At 53.6% G+C, this 23,853-nt stretch overlaps 1 protein-coding gene across 3 annotated transcripts in view; it reads right to left on the reverse strand.

Moving 5' to 3' along the window:
• Positions 1-23,853, reverse strand: part of HIVEP3 (HIVEP zinc finger 3) — a 402,195-nt gene that overhangs the window by 23,727 nt on the left and 354,615 nt on the right. For all 3 annotated transcript variants that reach the window (XM_079777696.1, XM_079777695.1, XM_079777697.1), the window contains 2 exons: positions 14,615-20,225; positions 11,030-11,175 (listed from right to left, as the gene is read on the reverse strand). In XM_079777696.1, coding sequence (XP_079633822.1) covers positions 11,030-11,175; positions 14,615-19,696 — 5,228 coding nt within the window. In that variant the 5' untranslated portion in view covers positions 19,697-20,225. The remainder of the gene's footprint in view (positions 1-11,029; positions 11,176-14,614; positions 20,226-23,853) is intronic.

The raw sequence follows: 23,853 nt of genomic DNA on the forward strand, positions 1-23,853 counted from the left end.
GCCCAAGGAAGAGAGGGGAGGGCACCCCCTTTGGTGAGGCCTGAGCATGCTGTCCTGTTCTGCTGGACCCCAGACAGAGCCCCACTACCTTCACAACAGCCCCTGCCCCGACCTTAACCTTTGGGTCCTTCAGGAGGATGGGGCAGATTGAAAGGCATTAGCCCCTAAACGGGGGAAGGAAGAGAGCCTGGACCAGTATGGGACATCCATGGTCACTTTTCTCAGCACCAGACCCCGAAAACACCCTGGGGGAGTCCATGCCACTGCTGCCCCTTCCAGCCCCAGTGGGAGCTTCTGGGCCTCTGCTCAACCTGTGGCCCAGACCTATTCAAGCCCCCACCTCCCTCAGCCCCTGGGGCCCCCCCTCCCCACCGCTGGCCAGGAGGAGGAGGCACGCCCCCAGCCCTCCCCCTTGGAAGGGCTTTACCACTCACGGTGATGGTGAAAACCCAGAGTCCACAGAGCGCCACCACCAGCAGGTTACAAACCTCAGGAAGTCATGGCTCTTAGTCTGGTCTGCAGCTTGCAAGCTAAGCAGTTACAGAAACTTCCGAGAGACGGATCTGAGGCAGCCCAGCTGCTGGATCTGCTGACGCCCTGAGAGTCTGTGGGAACTGGCCTCCGCCTCTTTGCCAGGGGGTGACCCCTTCCTTCTGAGCCAGCCCGCACCCAACCTGGCCCCCACTGGGCAACCGCACTTTCCTCCCTGGCCCGGGCTGAACAGCACAGCCTGTGGACAAGCCTCCTTGGCCCTCCCGGCCCCTGCCCGCTGCCTCCACTCCTTGCCACCTTCCCTGGGGAGATGCCCTGCCTGCTCCTGGCTCCAGCTCCCAGAAGTCCTGCTCAGTCCCTGGCTGGCCGCCTTCTGGCCCCCGTCTGCCAGCCGTACTCACCAGCAGGTCATGAGGCCTCGTTCACAGCCTGGCTTCTCCCGGGCCGCCTGAGGCTCATTTTGGCTCCTGTTCTGGGTGCTGTCTGCTGCCACCATGTTCCTGGGAGCCTGCCTGCCTGGCGCACCAGCCCTGCTGCCCTGCTCCAGCCCAATCTGTCTTCTGCTGGCTGCTCTTCCCAGGACACACCTCCCCCAACTCTCCCGCCAGCTGGGCCATCCTTTGGTCTGCAAGCCACCCCTGGTGACAGATGACACCAGTCCACTGCACAGACCCCAACTCCTGCTTGGAGTCCAGGCCCCGCTCCTTCCTTGGTCTGATGCCTTTAGCTCCCTCTCTTGGCCCTGACAGCATCTGTGCCTGTTAAACTCCTTCCTTGGTTCCTGGCCTCCCCGGTCTCCTTTCTTCCGAGCCAAACTGGTTCTCTCTCTGTTTTTTAGTTTTTATTTTGCAATGATCACAGACACAGCAAAATTGAACATATAGGGAAAAAAATTATTTTTTTCCTAAACTGTTAAAGAGCAAGTTGTCAATGCCATATCCCATCCTCCCTGAACTCCTCAATGCGTTTCTTCCAGCCAAAGCCACGGCCAAGCTCCCCTGCCTGGTCAGGCTCAACTCCTAATGCCTGGTCCATCATGTGTGTGAAATGGCCCTCCTCAACCTGAGGCGCCCAACCAGTCCACGCTGTGTTATCTCTTGAGCCAAAGGACTTCCCTGGGGCTGAGCACACTCATGCGCCCCTCCCCCCTCTCACACAGCCCTTCCTCCCTTCCTCCTGTTGGCATGCTTTGCGTAGGTGTCAAGAGGCGGCTTCTGTCATTAACATGCTGTGCTAATACCTCTCTGGACCAGTTTCCACATTAGCAAAGTGAGGCGTTTGGATCAAACGATTTTTAGGGACTCTTTCATAGTAACAGCCACAGTAGACTTCTACTGAGTGATTATTATGTGCCAAGCATTGTACGTTTTTTACACGTAGCATCTCAGTTTGTCCTCATGAAAACCCTTTGAGATGTAATTACTGTTATTGTCTCCATCTTACAGATGAGGAAACGGAGGCACACAGCAGTCACATAATCTACTTAAGAGCAGCCGGCCACTCTGGCAGACCCAGGATTCCCACACAGAGGGCCTGGCTTCAGAGTCAGCGCCCCTCCACAGAGTGCTCGCTGAAGAGAGGTGCCAGGAGTGTTCCCTTTCCTTGCAGAGGCGATCATACAAGTAAATATTGATCATTCATGGCCGAATAAGAGGTCACCTTACTATGAGCCAGGCACTGTGCCAGGTACTTACACACGAACATGGTTTTCTTTAATTCTCAACAACTTCGACACCTAGGCACTGTTATTCTCATTGTCCAGATCAGAAGACTGAGCCACAGAGAGGTTAAGTGACGTTCTAATCCGTAGCGGAGCGAGGTGCTCCCTGTGGAGGGCAGGCAGTGAGCAATGCCACTCATTCCCTCCGACTGACAGTGGGGTGGGATGGATGTGCCAAGCTCTGGGCAAGTGTTTCAACGTGCCTGGTACTATTGGACATTCACCATGGTCCCGAGAGGCACGTGCACCTCCAGAGAGAAGAAAGGCACCCAGGGGCCCCAAAGAGCACGATGGAGGGCGCCGAGCCCGGCAAGCGCAGGGCGGCAGGATGCGGTTGCTGGAAGGTGACCTGGGGCTGGGCCTTCACCCTTGGGCAGCAAGGAGCTGCTGATGCTTGGCGGGGACAGACCCCTGCTGGGACCCCTCCTCCAGGCCATGGGGAGAGAGCAACTTGCTCCTTATTCTAAACTGCGAGGCCATTTTAGAATGAATTGTGCTTCTCACCCCCTCACCTGTGTGTTCAGACCAGTCAATACCCAATACCCAACCCTGCGCTCCAAAAGGAAATCCTCCCCAGTTCTCCCCCGCGATGTCTCTTCTCGGCTGGGCACCCCGTCAAAGGCCCCTGCCCAAGGCGGGCCCCTGCCCGTGAGCTTGGGTTGGGTTCTCTGATCCTTAGGAAAGGCCAGCTTCTCCTCAGGGAGAGACAGGGGCTGCAGCAGCCCCACGGCCGCCTCGCCCCGGCCTTCCTGCCGACCGTCTCCAAGAGCATCTCCAATGCTGAGTGCGGAGCTGACACAGCTCATCGCTGGCGGGAGCGGGAAAGATCCCGCACGTCATATCAGAGAGGGTTCACCCAAACCCCACGGCGGATGAGAAACCGAGGTTCGGGAAGAGCCCCAGATCTCAGGCGTAGTAATGGCAGAGTCAGGCCTCCAACTCCAAGGCCAACTCCTTCCCCACCTCCTCCAAGCGAATGAGGAAACGCTGCTTGCCCACGTCTCCAGCTCCGTGCTCACACCCCATGCCTCCCTGGAGGCGGCCCCACTTCAAACAACGCCCAAAGATGGCAAAGGCACGTTTGCTGTGATTTGCGGCTAATAAACTCCAGTGGGCTCATGCTCAACCTCAGTCGGACCCTCCATCTGCCCAACAACCCACGTGCCATTTTTCTTCTTTGCTTTTGTTTCTCCCAGTGATGGAATTGGAACTAACGTCCACCTCTCTCCTTTCTGAACTGCTGTCCACACGGCCATCAAAGACCCCCCTGGCTTACAGCCTCCACCCGAGCCTGCAATCGAATGGGAATGAGACTGGATCAAGGTCAAGGGCGCAATGCCTTCAAAACTGACGAAAAGTCATCCCCAACCTGAATTCTACACTTCAATCCACGGCGACAGTGAAGACCTTCCCGGCATTGTCAGTCACGGGAAATGCCAGAAAACTAACCTCTCCTGGACCCTTTTTCAGAAAGACCGCACTGATGGGGGGGTCTCTGAGAAAATGAGGAATAAGCTGAGGGAGGGGAGGACGTCCTTTCCAGAAAAAGGAGACCCAACAGACGAGGTAAGGGCATTTCCAGGGTGAGGTGCAGGGAGACCACGAGGGCAGCTGTGTGCCAGGCCGAGGGAGCGGCCCATGAAGCCTGGAGCCGCTGACGGCTCAGGGAGGGACTGTGGGTCAGCAAGGTGGGAGTCACAGAGCAGCCGATGCTTCTGAATGTCTGAGGGAGGTGCTGGTGAGGGGAGGGCTTGGGGGCCAAATCAGTAATAGATGCATAGAAAACTAAGTGAAGTTAAGAACACTAACTTCACTGAAGTGTCCTAACTTCACTTAGATTTGGGAAGTCCTTTGAGTACTCGGAGAAAGATGCTAGGCCAGTACAGAGTCCATTTAACTAGACTGTTAACATCTGATATTTCTATTTGAGGGACAATCTTTACAAAGAACTAAGTTTTCCCAGAACACATACACAATTAGTATCCAGAGTGAAAATAGGAAAGTTGTACGGGATAGAAAAAGTGACCGGAGTTCATGATGTGGCTTAGCTGTGACTTGCACAGGGTACCACTCTAATGAGAGGGCGAGAAGACAGGATGGGGGATGTGGAGGGCGGACAGGCTCTCATGTGGCTTGTCAATGCCTAAAGCTGAAAAGCCTAGACCCAGGCACATCACTTAGAGATGTGGAGGTCGCAAGGTGAGCCCAGAAGAGAAGAAAGGAGTGGTTTCTGAGGTGGGGAGGAGGAAATGCGGGGAAGAGAAAGGGTGCTTCTGTTTTCCATAACAAAGGTTGTGGAAAGATTTGCATCCTCAAACTCTGAACATGTGTAATTTTTATAAAATAAAAACAGAGAGAGAGAGAGAGAGAGAGAGAGAGAGAGATTCAGCCAGCTTTCTCCTGGGTGCTGGCCTGACTCCAGGGCAGGATGGAAGGCGGGACTCAGGCACACGCTGTCCAGGCCCAGAGGACACCCCGGCAGCCACTGTGCTCCGCCCTCTGGGGCCACCATGTGTGGGGTGGGGACTCCACTTCTGCACTCCCTCCTCTCAGCGTAGAACCCCTGCTGCCTGAGACCCCCGACAGGAAGGGGAGGCAGTGCCTGGTGAAGAAATGGATCCTCCTTTAAATTTTAATGGGATGCATTTAGGTCTTCCCTGACAGTCCTCGGGCTCCCGGGACTCTGGTCCCAGCTACTCAGACACTCAGTCTGCCCCACGATCAATATGTCTTCTTTCTTTCCCATTTCGCTTTTCACATTGTCTTTTTTTTTTTTTTTTTTTTCCGTCAGTGACTTGGGTTTCTTAGTGACACAACCAGCTTCCTCTAATGTCTGGAGCGGGTGTTCCCCGGGAAGTCCTTTGAGCACCCAGGAGAAAGATGCTAGGTCAGCAGAGCGTCAACCTAACTAGACTATTTAACGTCGGATATTTTTATTTGGGGGATAGTCTTTACAAAGGAATAACTTTACCAAGAACAGAAATTTCCTGCTTTTGTTTGCAAAATAGCCATTCACAGATCTATTGCTGCTGAAGGCCTAGAGCCATCGGTGGCTTTGAGTCTGGATTAGGGCTGAGTACCCTCCCTGTCTCCCACCTGCAAACCATCAATTCTGCTTGCATCATAAGCAGCATTTTCCTTTCGTCCTGGTCCTATAGGACAACTGCCCTTCTCATCACTGGTTTGGCCCCACCCCCTCCCACCTGCTCTGGGACTCTGCTCCGCCCTCTGTCCCATCTGTCTCTCCAGCAGTGTTATCATCTGCCCTGCTATGAACCGCTGCCAGCAGCATCTGCACACACAAGAGGAGCTCTCGGTTTAAACACTCACCTGCTCGACCTCACACTCCTTCCAGCTCCACCCCTCTGCCCCCATCTTCCCTTCTTCCCTCCACAGCCAGCCTCTTAGGACAGAGGCTGGCTGGGTAGCCCAGTTGGTTGGAGCATTGCCCTGTACACCAAAAGGCTGCAGGTTCCATTCCCTATCAGAGCACATACCTAGGTTTCGAGATATATATAAAACTCCTTCAAGTGGAACAATACACAATTAAAACTCTTAAAATAATTTCTTTAATAAATGTCCCAAGAGCCCAATGAGTCACATGGCTCTTCAGCAAAGCTCTGGGGAGAAGTCCAGTGGAGACATGAGTTGCAGTCATCCGCCTATAGATGGTATGTAGAGTTCCCCTGGAAGTGAAATTAGACCGAGAAGGTGCTGAGCCCTGAGGACCCTAATGTTTAGGGATGAGGAGATGAGGTGGAATCACCCAAGACATGAGAAAGTGCCGCCAGCAAAGGAAGAGGAGGTCAAGAAAGATGCCACCGTGAAAACCAAGTGGACAAAGGGCAATGAGGAGGGGGCAGGGGTCAACTGTGTCCTGTGCTGCCGACAGGTCAAGATGAGCAGATGTGAGCAGTGACCTGGAAATTCTGCAGGGTGGCGGTCACTGCTGACATTGATAAGAGCAGTTTCTGAGGGTGAGGAGCCCAAGGTTAACCTGGAATCGTCTGAGAGAGGGTAGGAGGAAAGACATGGAGGTGAGCGAGTACAGTCAACTCCTTTGGAGTTCCTTACAAGGGAAGAAGAAAAATCAGTGATATAGGTGCTGTGTTCTAAAGGTGGGATAGTTTAAGTTTGAACATGCTGAGTGGAGTGGCCAGCAGGGAGGCAGTGGCTGGAGTGAGGTGTTAGGGTGTGCTGGGGTGCCTGAGAAGGGATGGCATCCATGCCCTCCGACAGGATGGTCTTCCCTCAGCTCAGCACCTGAGTCATGAAGTTGGCAGGGTCTGGCATGGAATCTTTCTGCTAAAGGCCTGAAGGGCTTGGGGGCAGTCCTAGGCAGCCCCATGCCCAGGAGTCACCCTATCCCACCCGCCCTGGCCCAGCCCACTGTCGGGCTTCTGTTCTGTTGCCTTGCTTTCCAAATCTAAGTTGAGGCTGGGCTGCCACTCTAAACGTAGTCCTTCCCTGCCCCTGCCCATGGCCTCCTTTCTGAGTACCTCCCCGACCCCCCCGCTGGCCTGGTCTATGTCTCCCATCCCCTCTCCCACCCCCAGCTGGGCCTGGATGACTACTGTTGGAAGCCAGGTAGTTTCCATCAAGTTCCTCTTCCACACCAGCCCTTTGGGCTGAGCTCCCATCTTTCCTTGCAACAAGTGAACTTGAGTTAGGATAATATAGGCACCGCCCTCAATGAACAATATAACTTTGTCTATGTGAAAACAACATTCCCTGACAAAGGAGCCCTTCTATAATGACCAAGGCAAAGGCGAGAGAGCCAGCACATTCCTGATGGGGCCTCCCAGAGGGCTGCCTGGGAAACGCAGGCTTTGTCCAGGTGTGGAAGCGACGGGGAACGAGACGGGTGTGTGCACCGGGAAATCAAGCCAATAAATAGGAATCATACACAGTGTGCACGGAACATGGCCCTTGGATCCAAGTCAAGAGGGGATCGGGGGAAGACAGGAATGGATTCTAGCACCAGTATTATTAAAACTAGGGTGTGGAGGGACCTGGGAGGTTAGCTAGGGGAGAGGGTTGAGTACTGCCCTTTGAAGGCTGAATAGGGTTTGTCAATGGGCAGCCCCAGCAGGCACAGAGGTGAAGCACACAGGGGCGGGTCAGAGGTGGGCCTGGAAGAGCAGGCTGAGCTCTCAATGGATGCTGTAGGTGAGGTGGCCACCGAGACCCTGGAGCAGAGGCGTGGCACAGGCAGAACCACAATCAAAGACACTCAGTGGCACCAACATGGGACCCTGGAGAGAGGGAGACCAGAGCCACAGCACAGGGAATGAAGAGAAACCACATCCGAACCACGGACCACCTCATGTAGACACCAGGATTTGGGGACTAATAGGAAGGGGAAGGACAGGGGAGAAGAAAGCATCCAAGATGACACTAAGGAAGAGCGGGTGCATCGTCTGAGATCCAGATGTGGAAGAAGACACTGTTGGAGGCAACGGGAGGGTGAGGTTGGCACATGCTGAGTTTGGTGCCCTGGATCTCCCAGGTAAAGGTGCTCAGGAGGCAGGAGAAGCAAGGGTCTATAGTTCAGGAGTGAGGTCCTAGCTGGAGACCCAGATTTAGTGTCCTTGGGGCAGTGATGAGGTTTGAAACCAAGGAGATGAATGACACTGAAAAGAGAGAACACTCAAGGCCAGGAGAAATCAGTCCAACTGACCAGGTACATGAGTCCCCATTACACCCAGACTGCTGACCAACCTACCTTTCCTCCCTACCTGTCCCCATCTCACCCAGCCTTCCAGGCCTAGCTCTCTCTGATTACTTCTGCCCCAGGTGGGTCCTTCCTGCTGTAAGCATCTCAACACTGGCAGTCCACACCTCAGCACCGAGACTTGTACTGGTCCCCAACACCAGGAGGGCAGAATCACAGCTAACCGCCTGGGCTTGTGATATCTTCTGGCACAGAATACCCATAAAGCACTGAATAAAAAGCGCCTCCTTGATGGGTGGATTAATTAATCAATTCCTGGGTCAAGGAGAAGAATAAGGTGACTAGTGAGTAGCTGACTAGCGATAAAAAGACTTGTCAACGTTGGGCTCATGCAGCATCCACTTTTGTATCTTATTGCTATGAATTATATCTCCATGGATCGACATCATACATCTCTACGGATCAACATAGATACATCTCAGAAACACTGTTGAGTAAAAAGAAGTTGCAGCTGTATGTTAAACCCACTGGAGTAGTCAGTGCTATTTCTCACGCCTGCCTGGTTCCCCAGCACACGGCAGGCCTGCACTTCCCGCTGCCTCCAAGGCAGGAGGGGCCCTGGGCTGCTCTGGCCCCTGGCCTGGAGCAGAAGCTGAGGGATGGAAGCTTTAGGAGCCAGCACACAGGTCGCCACCCCCCTCTTCCTCTCTCAGCCCCGCCCATCTAGATCGCTCAGTGACTCCTAGGAGCAGAACCCCCCCCCCCTCCCGCACACCCTTGTCAAATATGTTGGAATGCAACGCAAATGCTTGCTGTGTTAAAAAATAAAAAGGAAAGAAAGAAAAAAGGAATAAATGAGTCCCAGGCAAAACCTTGGAGAGCTCAGACGGGTGTGCCTGAAGGATTCACTCGGTGTTTTGGGAGGGGGACGCCTGTGACATTGGGGTGGGACAGTGGTTCTGGGGTTGGCTATATGGATAGTTGTCCATGAGATGCCAGAAGTGCTCCCATCATGTGATAACCCCAAACATGCTCACCCCACATCCCCAACACTCCTGGGGTTATACCAGCCCCAAGAGAACCATGAATGCAGTGGGGGTGGGAGGCACAGCGGGACTCAGAGAGGACAGCTGGGTTGCAGGAGAAGAGGGTCTGACCGGCGACACGACCTAATCCCCCAAAGTGCTCAAATTGGATGTGACCCGTTGAGAGCGTAAGGATATTTTTCACAGGTGACAGAACAGAGTGAGATTAACCTGGAGGGAGACAGGAGAGATGGACGTAATAATATAAAATTCCTCGAGCCCAGGAACGTGGCCTTTACACGGGTCGCATAGCATCCTCTGACCATCTACAAAGTATGTGACTATCCCCTTCTGCGGAGGAGGAAACAGCGGGAGGAGAAGGGAACTGACGGGTGGGACACAGGTAAGTGGGAGAGTTGCTCTGGGGCACAGATGACCTGGAAAGAGAGGGAGACTCTGAAACAGAGCAGCTGGGACTGACAGCCTGGATGGGACGGTGGGGCTAGGGTGGGTGGGGAGGAGTGCGGACCGATGCCCGGGCTGCAGGAAGAGGAAAGGGCATTCTGGTGTAACCTTTCACCTTTCAGCCAAAGGCAGAGTTTGTGGCCGAGACTTCAGCCAGTAGCTGGAGCTATGAACCAACTGCGGTGGGAGAGGCTCCTGCCAGCTGCCCTCCCAGAGCTCAGGCTCCCTGAGGGACAAGGCAGCAGGGAGCCCCCTGGGAACCGGGTGTTTGGAGGCTGTTGCCTCTCAGGGCAGATGTAGAGCTCTTCACGCTCACCAGCCGCCCTGAGCCCCAAGGACAGAGGGAAGGAGGCAGGTCCAGATGCACCAACTGATGAATTCCTACAAGGCCTTCCAAGGACCCAATGCTGTGAGGACACAGAGACACACGAGGGCGCTCTAACCAAATCGCAGGGAGGAAACTGGTCCTCCCTTGGAAAGAGGACCAGTCAGAGTTTGAAAGCCCTTTGGTCTAGTGGTTCTCAGTGGAGCTGCTGTTAGAACTCCGGGCAGGACATTTCTCCCCCAGCGGGAGGTGCCCCTGCCACTTCAGGGTGTTTGCCATCCCTGACCCCCTCCCTGTCACTGGGACAACCCAACTCCCCAAGTCTCATTTCCAAACACCCCTTCTCTGGACACTCCTTGCTGGTCAGGGCCATGGGAGGGTGCCCCATGGGGACCCGCACCTCCCACTCTGACTTGGTGAGTTAGGCACCTACAGGTGCTGGAGAACTGCAGGCCCCGGTGACAGCGCGTGCTGGCGGGGGCTGCCGTCCTTGGGAGGTAGTTTTCCTCATGCCGTTGTCCTTCAGGACTGGGTGGGACGAGGGCTGTATCAAGAACACTGGGGACACAGACACAGGACCCTGAGACAGACACCACGGGACCTGCTTACAGACACCCATGTCCCAGGGAGCAAACATGTGGCCACACAGAACACAGCTCGCACAGAACGCCCACAAAGCGAATCAGAGACAAGGCACACCTTCAGAGCCCACTGTGAGTTCTGAGACGTTTACATCGTTAGGTTCCCAAAGACAAATGCCAAGGTGAAATCCAGGGATGAGATGCTAAATATTTACCAACCGATGAGCCCTGGACCCTGGCCACTCGGCACAGAGGCTGGTGTAAACATGTGGCACGTGCAAGGCGCTGCAAACTGCCCGGTTGGCAGAGCGTGAGTGCCCTGTGGGACACAGGCGTACCAGGATGGCTGCTTGGACGGACAGAGGTGACTTTTTGGGAACACATACCAAAAAGGCAGTCTGAGCAGACCCGGGAGACGCACTATCAACCCCAGTGCAGGACTGGGAACCCGCCGGCACCGACACAGTGAGGGGCTGGAGGAAGACTCAGGCCCACCAGCCTGCAACACCCAGTGTCCCCACCCCCCACCAAGCAGCTGATGTTCCCAAACAGGTGGCCTGCACATCCCACAGTGGTGGCATCTGCTGGGAGGCACGGCTGGAACCCCAGGGCACCTGGGGCACGGCCCTGCGTTTGAGACATTCACCATCTCAGAACGCAGGCGGGCCCACCCCAGCCCTCCGGCCAGCCGGGCGCGACCTCTGACACCAGAGGGAGCAGACATTGCAAACCAAACGTGCTTCTTACCCTCCTTCGAAGATTTTGATCCTCGCTGGCTCCCCTCTCTTGGAGGCGGGAGCATCCTCCTCGGGCTTCCCTCGCGTCTCTTCTTCCTTCTCCACTCTAGCTACATCTTTCTGGACTTCCAGGGAAACCAGCGAAGGGAGGCGAACCTGGCCCACCGCAGGAAGGACAAAACCATTGGCGGTTACATGGTAATAATGGAATGATGCCTTCAAGGGCATTGCGTGCTTACACTCAATCAGGGCTCGCTTAATCTCCACTGCCTTGTGAAGAGGTGCTGTAAGCCCACTTTACAGAAAGAAGGAAGCTGACCCCAGAGAGGTGGCGTCCCTTATTCAAGGCCATGGGGTTAGTCAGTGTCAAAACGAGGACTCTGACCAGGTCTTTTCCACGGGAAGACCAGTTCGCTCTTTCTTATACACTGGCCAGGGAGCTGCTGGGGACAGGTGCTCATCTTGGTCTCCTCGGTCTGGCCAGCACCCAAAACAGGGCCTGCCTCTCAATGAGGGCACGTAAGGAATGCTGAACTAATAAATGAAGACTCTGCCTGTGGAGATTAACTAGTCCAGTGGTCGGCAAACTCATTAGTCAACAGAGTCAAATATCAACAGTATAATGATTGAAATTTCTTTTGAGAGCCAAGTTTTTAAACTTAAACTTCTTTTAATGCCACTTCTTCAAAATAGACTCTCCCAGGCCGTGGTATTTTGTGGAAGAGCCACACTCAAGGGGCCAAAGAGCTACATGTGGCTTGCGAGCCGAGGTTTGCCAACCACTGAACTAGTCTAATTCTCTTTTACAGATCAGACAGTCAAGGTCACCCGGCAGGTGAAGGGCGCTGCTGGGAGCAGAATGAGGGTTTCCTGAAGGCCCTGACCAACAGGGCCTCCCAGAGCTGGGCTCAGAGAGGCTGTGTGGGCACTGACGGGCGTGCACCTGAGGGTGGGCAGGCTCTGGGCTGTTCATCGAGGGAAGCTATTCTCTTCCACAGGCCTTAGTGGCGAGAGCTGGTTGATGAGGACATATTTTTATTTGTATTTTGATCTTTTGCAACACTTTTATTAGGTAGGTAAGACCTGGCAATTCCATTAGAAAAGAGCTGTTTTTCTCCAGTGCCCGAGGCAGAATCGATTGGTTCAGGACTACAGGACCAACATGGACACTCTCTCCTGCTCACATATACTCCCTTTGACATCTGGGTTTCCTCAGTTCATATCTGACCTGGGACTGACTCAGAGCACCCCAGTTTTGCTTATGAAACTTGGGTGAGCCACCTTAAGCAGGTGTGCCTGTCATTTGTTTCTGAGTTAAATGCTATTATTATTTTATATTAAATTGTTGATTTCTGCAAAAGGGGAAGCATTTATATTCTGATAAATGTTGTTATTAATGAAATGAACTCAATTTTGTAGTAATGTAGTATATGGCGAAAATGTGCTTCATGGACATTTTCACAAACGGACAGCCAGGCTTTCCAAGCCCTTGTCAAAAGAGAATATATTGTTTAGACCCCCGGATAGCAGCAGGGGGTGGGCCCACCCTTGAATAGGGAGCCGTGATGCTGGGCTGGCAGCTGGAGCCTGCAGTGTCGGGAATGAGATTCTCATGCTACTTCATGCCACTGTCATGAAGAAATTGCACTGCTTACAGCCAGCGGAAGAAGCAACTGTATGTCCCGGTGCTGGGAAAATATAAGAATTGCAGTCCCCATGCCAGCCACCACACCTGCCCCAACAGCATGTGATGGGGCTGAGCAGAAAGGCAGTTGGCTAAGAACCAGGGAGTCTGAATGCCACTGCATGCTGGCAGGAAACATGCCAGCGAGCCAAGTGAAATATTCCAAAAAAATTTTGCAGGGTTCATCTCATTTTAAGAATTTCAAATTTCAATCTGATGACTGCCCAACCCAATTAAGCCAAATTAACACTTCCTTTTATTGAATGGCCTTTTAATATCCAGTCATTAAAGCAGAGAGGCAGTCCAGACCATCTGAGAGGGCTTTGGAATGAGATCTAGTTTTGAATCCAGGCTCTGCCGTTTACTCTGCGGCCTCGTGAAAGTTGCCTAACTTCTCTGTGCTTTGCCTCCTCATCCATAAAATGGCCATAGAGTACCCTAACTTACAAGGTGGTTGTGGGGATAAAAGTAAAGTTTAGCACAGTACCTGAGTGCACAAGTAGTTATAAGTATGAACATAATTACAACAGCATCTGGGGAGTATATGTAGCTATTAAAGGACACTGGAGAGCAAGTCAGTAATGATGTTTATTGCAAAAGTAGAAATCTCATTTAGGGATGTCTGTAGACTGACATGGGCATTTAGAGAATAAATTTTGGAAACAGTTCTGTGATAATATCCAGCTGAGCTAAAAACAAATTCAATGCACAAAATTCACTCAAGGATAAAGAGGAGAGTATGAATATAGGAAAGTTATAAAACATGAGTTTGTTCATTTGTCTATAATATGAATTTAGTTTAGTAGATTTCTGCCTGATTTGGCTAAAGCACCTGATCTGAGGACACACTTTAAGGTTTTCTTTCCTCAAATAATTGAAAAAAGTAAAGTAGACTTTCTGGAGTCAGACAGATCTGAGTTCAAATTCTAGGCTTGCCAAATATTTGCCATGTGACCTTGCCCTCTCTCACCCTCTGATTCTCAGTTCCCTCATCTGTAGAATGGAGATGGTCCTGCTATCTCAGAGGTGGAGATGAGCATTGAGTGGATTCAAGGGCAAGCACAGTGCCTGGCACAGTGAGGCTGCTCAATCAACAGACCAATTGTTATTTCACAAATGCCAAGTCAGCATAACACATCATGGCCGGAGTCCTTAGGCAGCCTTGTCAGGGTCTGAAGGTGTCATCTATCAAATGTCAAACTTACTGAACTTGCAGGGACTCATTCATTTTATATATTTCCTGATGCAACCTCAGGTCAGAGGCAATGGAAGAGTAAATATGCACCCTTAGTGGGCTAGGTGCTACCACACAGCGTAGATGGGTCAAGCCCTGAGTGACATTGCCACCTATTGGTAAAGAGGGACACTGCATCCCAGCTTTAGCTGCTATCCTAGAGAAAAGACTATTTTAGGAGTTGTGTCAAATTCTAGACTCTCTGGAAATAAGAGTATTTCAAGTTGTGCCAGGGAACAGAAACAGCAGATATAGAGAATAAGAAAAGCAGGAGAAGACTAACAGGACAGGAAAAACATACGATGGAGTGGAATAAAGTTCTATAATTGTTGTAGGCATTTCCATCAGTCAAGTTTTCCAAACAGTCTTTTGGAGAACTGTTTTTTTCCTGGATGAGATTGTGTTTTTTATTTTACAATAGCAGCTAATGGGAAAGCAGAATCACTTTAAAGCTTATTTTACTGAAATGTATCTATTTTGATTGCATGAGGGACACACTGACAAAGGAACCCAATAAATATTTCCTGGTAAGGTGACCAGACCCAGCTGACAGAGAAGAAATCTACCCACTCATCTGGCACTAGCTTTGCAAATGGGACCTGAGGAGAATGTGGCTTTAAAAGCTCATCAAAGGTTTTAAAAATCAGTGGGGAGAAAAAAGATAAGACTGAACTTACCTCTGTCATGCGGGGCTTGTGGGAGCTGGATGGCACGAGCCTTCCTGTCTCAGGATGCGGAGCTATGGCCATGGTGTATGTCTCTTTGCTCACCTTCTGCTTAGACCTCAGGAGGGACAAAGCAGCTTTAGTGGAAACCCCTGGTAGGTTGGGGTTGTACAAACTTATGCACCAACCAGCGTAAACAGAGGACCTCCTATCTGCATGCTGGATGTGATTTGGCTTAATGTAGTTTAAATAGCACCAACTGACATTAGTGGTCGTGTGGAGGCTGGGGAACTGCAGTACCTTCTTTGAGTCCGTACCTTCTTGAGACTTGGCTGGTTTGGGGGATGTTTCTGACAGAGGAAGTGAGCTGGGAGGTGCCAGTGAAGGGAGGTCAGGTTGTTCCTTGGAATCTTCTTTCTTCACACTCAGGGTGGGCAATCCTCTTCGGTGGTGTTTGCCAGATGGTTGCACGTATTCCTTCAAAGCCTCTGAGCCTGGAGCTGTCACATGGGGCAGTGTAGGGTGAGGAAGGGGAGTAATTTCCTTTGGGTCAGATGGATCTGTGGGCAAGCTGGACAGCAATTCTAGCTCCCTCCTGACCTGGCCCTGGCTGCCCAAGGGGGATTTCTCTGGCCTCTTGCCATCCTCAGTGCTGGTAAGCACCACACTGCATGGTTTTAGTAGTTCCAGTTTTTCATCTGCCTTGGAAGCCTCCTCTTCCTTCACCCGTTTTTGCTGCTGGGTTTCCATGGTAAGTTCAAGGCTGCCAGCTGGTGAAAGGACACGTTTGCTTCCCCCCACTGTCGATGAACTCCCCTCCAGGCTCAAGACACTCTCTGATGACAGGGAAGTGCCTTTTCTTTCAGGTAATGTCACAGGCACTCTCAGGTACGGAGTATGGAAACCTCTGCTCTGCTCTTCACTTATCCCAGCTGATCCAGGCCCAACCTCGTACACATCTGCCCCACACACTGTCGTCCCTTTACATGAGGGCTCCTCAAACTTAGGAAGAGCTATACTTGCTGAGCTGCCTTGGGACTGGGTGACCAGGATCTGGGAGAGGGTGGTGTACATGGCACTCCCATAGGATGGCATGTTGGTCTGAATTCGGACGGGTACAACCAGGGACACCATGTTATCTGGACAGGCGGGCAGGGCCAATGGAGGGGCCGATATGGGCACTGAGGAGCTGGATGGGGGAGGCAGGGGGGGCAGCTGGATGTTACTGCCGTACTCTGTGCTGGAGGAGAGGCCAGCCGTTCCTGTTGCCAGTGGGGCCAGGCTGGTTTTAATCTGTGGCAGATGACTTTCCACATCGCCAGGGAGCTGAAGGGCAAACTGAGATTGGAGAGGCAGGAAAAACCCAGAAGAGAGCGCTGAGGAGGACGGGTATGGCATGGGGAGAAATGAAGGGGGCTGCCGGAAGGGGATGTTGGTAGGGTGAGGCATGAGCTGGGGGAGGTGAAGTTGGCTTGGATGCAAAACAGTAGGTTGGAGAGGAAATGGCGGGGCTTGAAATAAGGAGGGAGGAATTGGGGGCATGGAGTACGGTGAGGAGAGGAGGCTGGACATGGACTGGGAGGAGAAGAATTCTGAAGACTGTCCTGGCTCGTGCTGCAAGAGGTGCTGGAAGGAGAAAAGGGAGACGGGCGGGGGCAGACATGGTTTCTCATGCAGGGGCAGCTGGGCAATGGGGTGGTGGAGCACCTGCAGTGCTTCTGTGAAGGGCGGAGTGGACCCCAGTGGGGGTCTGTCCTGCACCTGGCCTTTGCCTCCCGAGTGCCCAGTGTGTGAGGTGGCCGCTGAGGAAATCTGGGGCAGTGAGCTTTTGGCCACAGTTTTACTGGATGAGGGCTTTGGTTCCTCACTCTCCTGTCTTCCCATGGGGGTGGCCTCCAGCTCTGTTTCTGGAAACCTGCTCAGGGAGGCCTGTCTCACCAAAAAGCATTTCCTTCTCTCTGGAGGGGCCGCTGGGGCTGCGGGGGCTGTGGGGGCAGCTGGAGCCACTGGGGCCGGGGCAGAAGGGCCTGCCAAGGACAAGCTGCCACAGTCAAATGATTTGCTGCGCCTCTCAGTCATGTGGGCCGAATGGGAAACGTCGGGACTCTGCTCTGAGGCCGACCTCCGCATCTCTCGGGTGTGTGTGTGGTGGCTGGGGACGGTCAGCATGTGCGTGCCCAAGGGTTTGGAGCGTGTGTCGGATGATAGCCTGGGGGCCTCGGCTTTCCCGTGGTCGTCCCTCTCAAAGGAGGCAGAGCGGCTAGACCCACTCACGGAGACACTGCTCTCCTGGCTTGGGCTGCGGGACAGAGGCAAGGAGGACTCGAAGCTGGATTCCCCCGATGACTGGGCCATCTGCGCCAGGCGCAGTCTCTTCTTCTTGGGTGGCAGCTTCTCTGCCGGGAGCTGGGCAAGGCTCTGGCTGCGCTGGGGCCACTGGAACTCCTCCGTCCTCTCGGGCTCCTTCGGGGGAGGCTCGGGCTCTGTGTCCTGCCGGTCGGGCTCTTCAGTCACCAGGATCTCAGGAACCTGAATGTTGGGCTGGCGGACCAACTTGGGCTGCAGGGAGTGAGCTGAGCGTCCGTGCGGGGTGGGCGGGGGCGATGAGAATGGGGCTGGGGCCGTAGACTTGTCGTCCCCTTCCAGGCCACCGGGTTGCTCCAGAGAGTCTGACTTCTCAAAGGAGCTGGTGTGCTGGATGACAGAAATTTCTTTGGACGTTGTTCTCCTCTCCTTTCCTGATTCGGAACCAGACCCTGGCTTAGGAGTCCTTGGCTGGAAGCCCGAGGTTCCCTCCAGGGAGGGCACTGACTTACTTGGTTCTGCTGGTGACTTGGTGGCCTCCGGGGGAAGGTTCCGGGCAGCATCGGATGGCCTGGGGCTGCCAAACTGACTTTTCGTCGACGCAAAGGCAGGGGGCTCCTCCTCGTCCCCAAGGCTCTTCTCTTTCCTCCTCTTCCTCAATGGAGTGAGCTCCAAGGTGGCCCCCAGTTTATAATGCATCACCTGGGACCAGGGCTCCTGCTCGGCCGCACCCTTCTCGGCTTCCAGAGACACGTGAGCACCTGCAGAGACCGGCTTAGGGATCTGAAGCTCTGAGCAGTAGTATTTCTTATGGGCTTCGTAGTTGTCCCTTTTCTTGTACCGAGCACCACATACGTTACATTCGTAGATCACCCCTTTCGTTTTCAAGCCCTTCTTGGTCTTTTTGGTGAGTTCACTTTCCTTGGGTTCTGGCTCGTCCGCGGGTTTGGGGGCTGTGTCCTTGCTACTTGGCCCTGCCTCCTCGGAATACTCCCCTCCCAAAGGTAGTTCAATGGCCGGCTGGCGCTTGAGCATCCGGGGGTGGGAGGTAAACACTTGGCTGCTGCGGCTCAGGGCTTCGGAGTCGGTGACGTGGTCGTCGAAGGAGTAGCTACCGCGGAAGGTGTGGTGGGGGGTACCGAGGGTGCAGGCGGCAGAAGGCATTGAGTGGCTTCTCAGCAGAGGCACAGGGGGGGTGGTGCTGGGCGGGTGCTGGAGGCTCATCAGCGATTGTTCGGGCTTCGTTTTCTCGCTGTGGGACGGCAGGGGCTCCCGGTAGAGGCTGGACTTGGGCGACTCCATGCTGCTGCGCCGCGACAGCGAGCTCCTCCGGGGCTTCACGCTGTCGATCTCGCTGGTGTCCACCACGGCCTCGTTGATGGTGATGAGCTTGGTGATGTGCTCGATGACCTGTGTCCGGGGCACCGACAGAGGCACCAGGCTGGGCTTGTCTTCGGTGGACAGGGGCAGGAGGGGCTGGGTGGAGGTGGCCGTCAGCATGGTGGTCCGCTGCCCGATCCGCCCGCACTTGCCCAAGATGATCTCGGCGTAGGACCTGGCGTTGGTGTTGGGGGGGCTGGCCTGCTGCTCGGCGCTCTCCGAGCGGGAGAAGTACCCAGATTCCGTGCTGCCTTTGCTGCCCGGGCTCAGAAACGCCTGCTCGTCGATCACCTTCTTCCTCTCACTCAGGCGGAGAGCCAGCTTCTGCTTGATGGTGTGGGTGTCTTCGGGTTTATGGCTCGGGGGGTGTTCGGATGAGGGTTCTGCGAATGGAGCGGGGTCCTCGAGCGACGGGGCTGAGCTGGACTGGGACAAGGAGCAGCGCTCGTGGCTGGAACCCTGGCTCCCAGAGCTGTACAAGCCTCTGGACAGGAGCGGGTGCTTCGGCCTGGGGGAGAGCTCTGCGGGGTGAGCGGCCCCGGTGCCCGTTTCCTCTTCGGAATCGGTGCTTTCTCCCTCGGTGGGCTCCTCAAACTCTTCCCCCGGGAGCCTCTCCATCTCCAGCCCCGGGGGGTACAGCTCGCTGCCCACTCCCGAGGCCAGGCCGGCTTTGATGCGGTGGGCATGGGACTTCCTGTGCTTGTAGAGGTTACTCTTGGTCTTGAAGGAGAAGCCGCAGGGGCCGCAGGGGTAGGGCCTCTCGCCGGTGTGCGAGCGGATGTGTTTCTGGAGCACGCTGGGCTTGGCGCAGGGCCGGCTGCAGTACTGGCAGATGTACTTGCCCGGTTTCTGGGGTTTCCTCTCCTTCTTGGGGGCCTCTTCGGTGGGCTTCAAGGGAACCTGGGAGGCGCGGGGCACAAAGACTTTGGGGATGCCGGGCAGGTCTTCGGGGGGGATGATGGAAGCATGGGGCGGGAGGAGCTGGCTCTGAGGAGGGAGCCCAGGGCTTATGAAGGAGCTTGAGGGTCCAGGTCTCATGGGGTCGACCAGCTGCCACGTGGACCCCTCCAGGAGGTGCTCAGGTTTGCCAGGCGACATGAATGCTGGTGTCAGAGGGTGTTGTGGAAGCTGGGAGACGTGGACAGAGGCTTCGATGGAGGACCGCGCGGGGGGCTTCTGCTGCTGGCCCGGTTTCTCCTGAGAGCCTTCCCGAAGAGCCGGCGAGGGGCCTGGGAAGGGCTGCGGGGCTAGGAGCTCTTGGAGGGGGCCCTCGGGGGTGGCAGCTGCGCTGCCCCCTGGGAACGGGGCACTGGCCGACACACTGGCCTGAACAGCCTCTCCTTTAGTCAGCCGCTTCCGGGGACTTCCCTCAGCCTTCTTGGTGCCCTTGACACTTGGTTCAGGATCCATGACCTCCACAGAGACTTCAGGTGCTACTCAGGGAGGGTCGGGGCAGGCTGCATCTATGGATAATCCAAGTGTCCCAAGGAGACGTCTGGCTTTGGCCACATTGGTCAAGAGCGGAGGAAGCCAAACCCAAGACGGTGTCGGGAGGTTTTTGCAAGTGTCACTGGCTGTGAGTGGACTCAGAGCAAGTCATTGGGGCTCAAACTATTCACGGCGGTGAGGCATGGCCCTCTACTTTGCAGACAGAAAATGCGCCAGCACCTTCTGCCTGAATGTCTGTCGTGGAAACGTCATGAGGGGCGTCAATGTTGCCATCGTGTTGTCTCAGTTGGCAGTGGCAAGTGGCCCCCCATGAGTCCCCTGTGTGCTATGTGAAGTGCTGAGGGCTGGAGACGGCTGTGTGCATGGCCCAGTCATCCCTGGTCCCGGCGGAGAGAAGCCGCGCTGGATGCCGCAGGTGGCTCCGTCCAGCCTCTTCTCCCCTTTAGTCCCGTGTGGGAGATCCAGAGCCGTGGAGGGGATTCACGCGCTTCTACGTGACAAAAACACACACAGGGAAATACACACACAAGAGAAGAGAGAGTTATTGCGACTCGTCCACAGCCTGGGCATCTCCGACTGTGAAACCCAGTGAGATCCCTAAAAGGTTAACCAGGGAGATTCAAGCAGAACCCACGCCTCCTGGCTCTGAACGGCCAGATCCTGCCCATCCATCCCTCACCCCCATTCACAGTGTTGTTGGGTGACTCGAATGCCAGCTGTGCTTCTGGGGCTGGGGCTGTGTGGGGCATCAGGCCTGCGAGGGTCAAGAGGCCTGGGCTCTATTCTGTTCTGTGAGTGCCTCCTAGGGGGTTTTAACTCCCTAAGCATCAGCTGTCTAACCTAGGAAGTGGATAACAATTCCTGCCTCAGCTATGCCTCGGGCCTGCAGAGGGTCCAACACGGTAATGGACGTGGATGCCTCAGGCCTGCAGAGGGTCCAACACGGTAATGGACATGGATGCCTTGGGCCTGCAGAGGGTCCAACACGGTAATGGACGTGGATGCCACGGGACAAAGGCTGGTTGGTGCGGGAGGAAGTGCTGGTGGGTATTCAGGGATGAGCTTTCCAAGGGGTAGATGGTCCTCAGGTTTTATTCTCTCTGGCCCTGGATGCTGAAGGTGTCCAGGAGGGGCATCACTCATGGCTTTTGTTCCTTTGCTAACCCACCTCTGCAGCCTGCATTTCGTGGAGAAGCTAAAGCCACTGCCCTAGCTGTGGGAGCTCATGGTCTAACACAGCCACCGCTACCTGAGCTTCCCAGCAATAGCTGGAGGATCATCTTGTCAGGTTCCTCCAGTTTTGCAGCCTTTAAAGAAAGTGCCCCAGAAGGGGGTCCTTGCCAAGCCAAGGGGCAAAGTTATTCTGGGTGGGTGCACCCTCCCAGGGCCAGCCGGAAGTCGGGCAGTCTAGGCTTCTTGGGCTTCAAGTACATCTCAGGCCCTTCTTCCCAGCAGCACGGTCAGCATTTCAAAGCTGGAAGTCACTGTGGACTCCCTCTCAACCCACCTTTCTTTCCAGTGGAGGGAACTGGGGACCACAGAGGGAAGGTGGCCTGCTCAGGTCCCATGTTCCTAAGAGGCAGGGCTGGCACCTGAACCAGGTTCCCGGTGGCTGGAGTCCATTCCCCACCCACCAAAGGTGTCCATCCCCTGGTCCATCTCCTGGGTGAGGGCCTGGGGGAGTGACCAGTGTCTCCCTGGCCTTCCTCCTTCTCCTGTAAGCATGCTCTGCCCCCAGCATCCTGACCTCGGGCTCCTTTCACGCCCTTGCCCTGTTTTTCACCAGTATTTTCTGGGGCAGACTTGAAGAGTTCGCTCTTTGCACTTTCACAGGGCACTCAGAAAGTCAACAAGTCTGTGAGACTCAAATAATTGTCTCACAGATTGGCAGGACCTCAGACACAGTGACATGGAGGAGCAGGTGGCTTGATCTATTAGCTAAAAATTGCACACTATAAATTTTCCCCTTTTGTGTGTCCTTTCCATCTTGGGTCTACAAAGAATTCAAGATAACTAGCAAAATTTTATAAAAATGTATAAAAGAATGACAAACTAGAAATAAAAAACAACTTTAAATAAGAATAACAGATCAGAACAAAGGAACATGTAAATAAGGCAGGAAATTGGGATTGGAGGGATGGAAAGAAGACTGGTATACCAATCATAAGGGCTCACAGTGTGTCTATAGTTCAGCCATGCAATTATATCTGAGCTTCCCGGCAGCCAAGGAGAAAGGAGAGATGTGATCCATTACGGAGTCCTTATAAGCCAGAGATGAAGAACTATCTCAGTTCCTTGCAGGAAGCAAAGGGTTGCTTGAAAATATCCCTTAGGTTATTTCTCTTGGTACAGGGGCAGTGAATGTATGAAATCACCTGAGCCTTCAAATGATGTCCCTCCCACAAATGCAGTGATTGACTTTGTCAGTTGGAAGGTCACGACTTGGCAAAAGCTATTCTCTGAGCAGTCAAAGCCCTCCCCTGACTCAGGCAGAGAAGGCAGCCTCCCATCACAGGGCCACTGTGGTATGGCAGGGAAACCTCACTTCTTCGGGGGGCCATGTAAGATGTCATCCAAACTGGAGCACATTTGAGAGTGAAAGAGGCATTACTAATGATTGGGGAGGAGCAGCAGGAATAAGCCAGGCCTGTCCCAGGCTAGCTGGGACAAATGGTTGCCCTTACAATCAGGTTTTACTTTGAGACCCAAACCAGGCGCAAGTGCTGACTCGGGGTATCTGATATACACTTTCCATCTTTGTTAGGAGGACTTAAATCACACTGTCTCCTAATGGATTCTTAGAGATTGGTGATCTAGGCCAATCCGCTTACTTGACAGATGGGGAAACTGAGGCCCAGAAGGATGATGTGATTTTTCCTAAAATTTGCACAGTGATGGTGGCAGAGCTAGACTGTCCTGTGTCTCTCGACCTCTGGCCGGGGTTCAACTCCTGCCCCAAGGAATCAATGCCCACTCTGACACAGGACAGTCTAGTCTGTGGTACAGTGGGCACTGCCATCAGTGGCTCTCTGTTCTGCGGGAGCACTGGCTTGGCCCCAGGGACATGGCTGTATCTCCAGGTATCTAGGGGCTTAACAGCAAAGAAGGCCTTTTAACTTATGTCCTAACCTCGCTCTGGCTGCTGGACAGGAGAAATGGGGAGCCCAGCTAATGTTGGGGAGTCCATCCTGGTGGCATTATCCCAGGCCTTGATTATGCAAGCTAAGGTGGGTGGCAGCCCCCTGTCCCCCACATGTCCTTCTTCAGAGAACCTATAGTTAATTTAATATGTTCTTTCCAACATCCTAAGGCATATATATAAATATGTGCGTATGCTGGATTTTATGTAAATGAAGAAAATATAGTGTACATGGATATCGAGGTTCACCTTACTCTTTCTGGGGGCAGCTAGTATTCCACTTGGGGCTGTATTCAAATTCAGCCAGTCCTGTATTGAAGCCCATGAGGGTTGTTTTCAGCTTTTTCTATTCCAAGAAACACTACAAAGAACATCCTCTGCATACTCACTCACGTGTATCCACAGGATAAATTCCAAGAAGGGAATGTATCTTGAACTTTTGATAGGTACTGACAAATAGCTCCCCCCAAAGCACAAATTTACACGCGTGAGGATTGTTTCTCTGAACTTTTCCTACCCGGAATACAACCAATGTATTTAATATTTACTAATATGCAACCATTGTACTAGTTTCCTATTGCTGCTGGAACAAATTGCCATAGACTTAGTGGCAAAACAACACAATTTATTATCACACAGTTCTAGAGGCCAGAAGTCTGAAATGGGTCTCACTGGACTAAAAACAAAGTATGACCATTTTTCTTTCCGGAGGCTCTAGGGGAAAATCCATTTCCTCACCTTTTCCAACTTCTAGGGGTCACCTGCATTCCTTGGCTCTTGGCCCTCCCCATCTTCAAGGCCAACAATGGCTTGCTGCATCCTTCCCACAATGAATGACGCTAACACTGATTGCCCTGCCTCCCTCTTTCACTTGTAAAAACCCTTGTGATGATGTTGGGCCCTCCAGGATAATCCAGGACGATCTCCCCATCTCCAGATCCTTAATCTAATCACACCTACAGAGTCACCTTTGCCATGA

Source organism: Cnephaeus nilssonii (assembly GCF_951640355.1).
Source record: "Cnephaeus nilssonii genome assembly, chromosome: 7".
NCBI classification, from domain to species: domain Eukaryota; kingdom Metazoa; phylum Chordata; class Mammalia; order Chiroptera; family Vespertilionidae; genus Cnephaeus; species Cnephaeus nilssonii.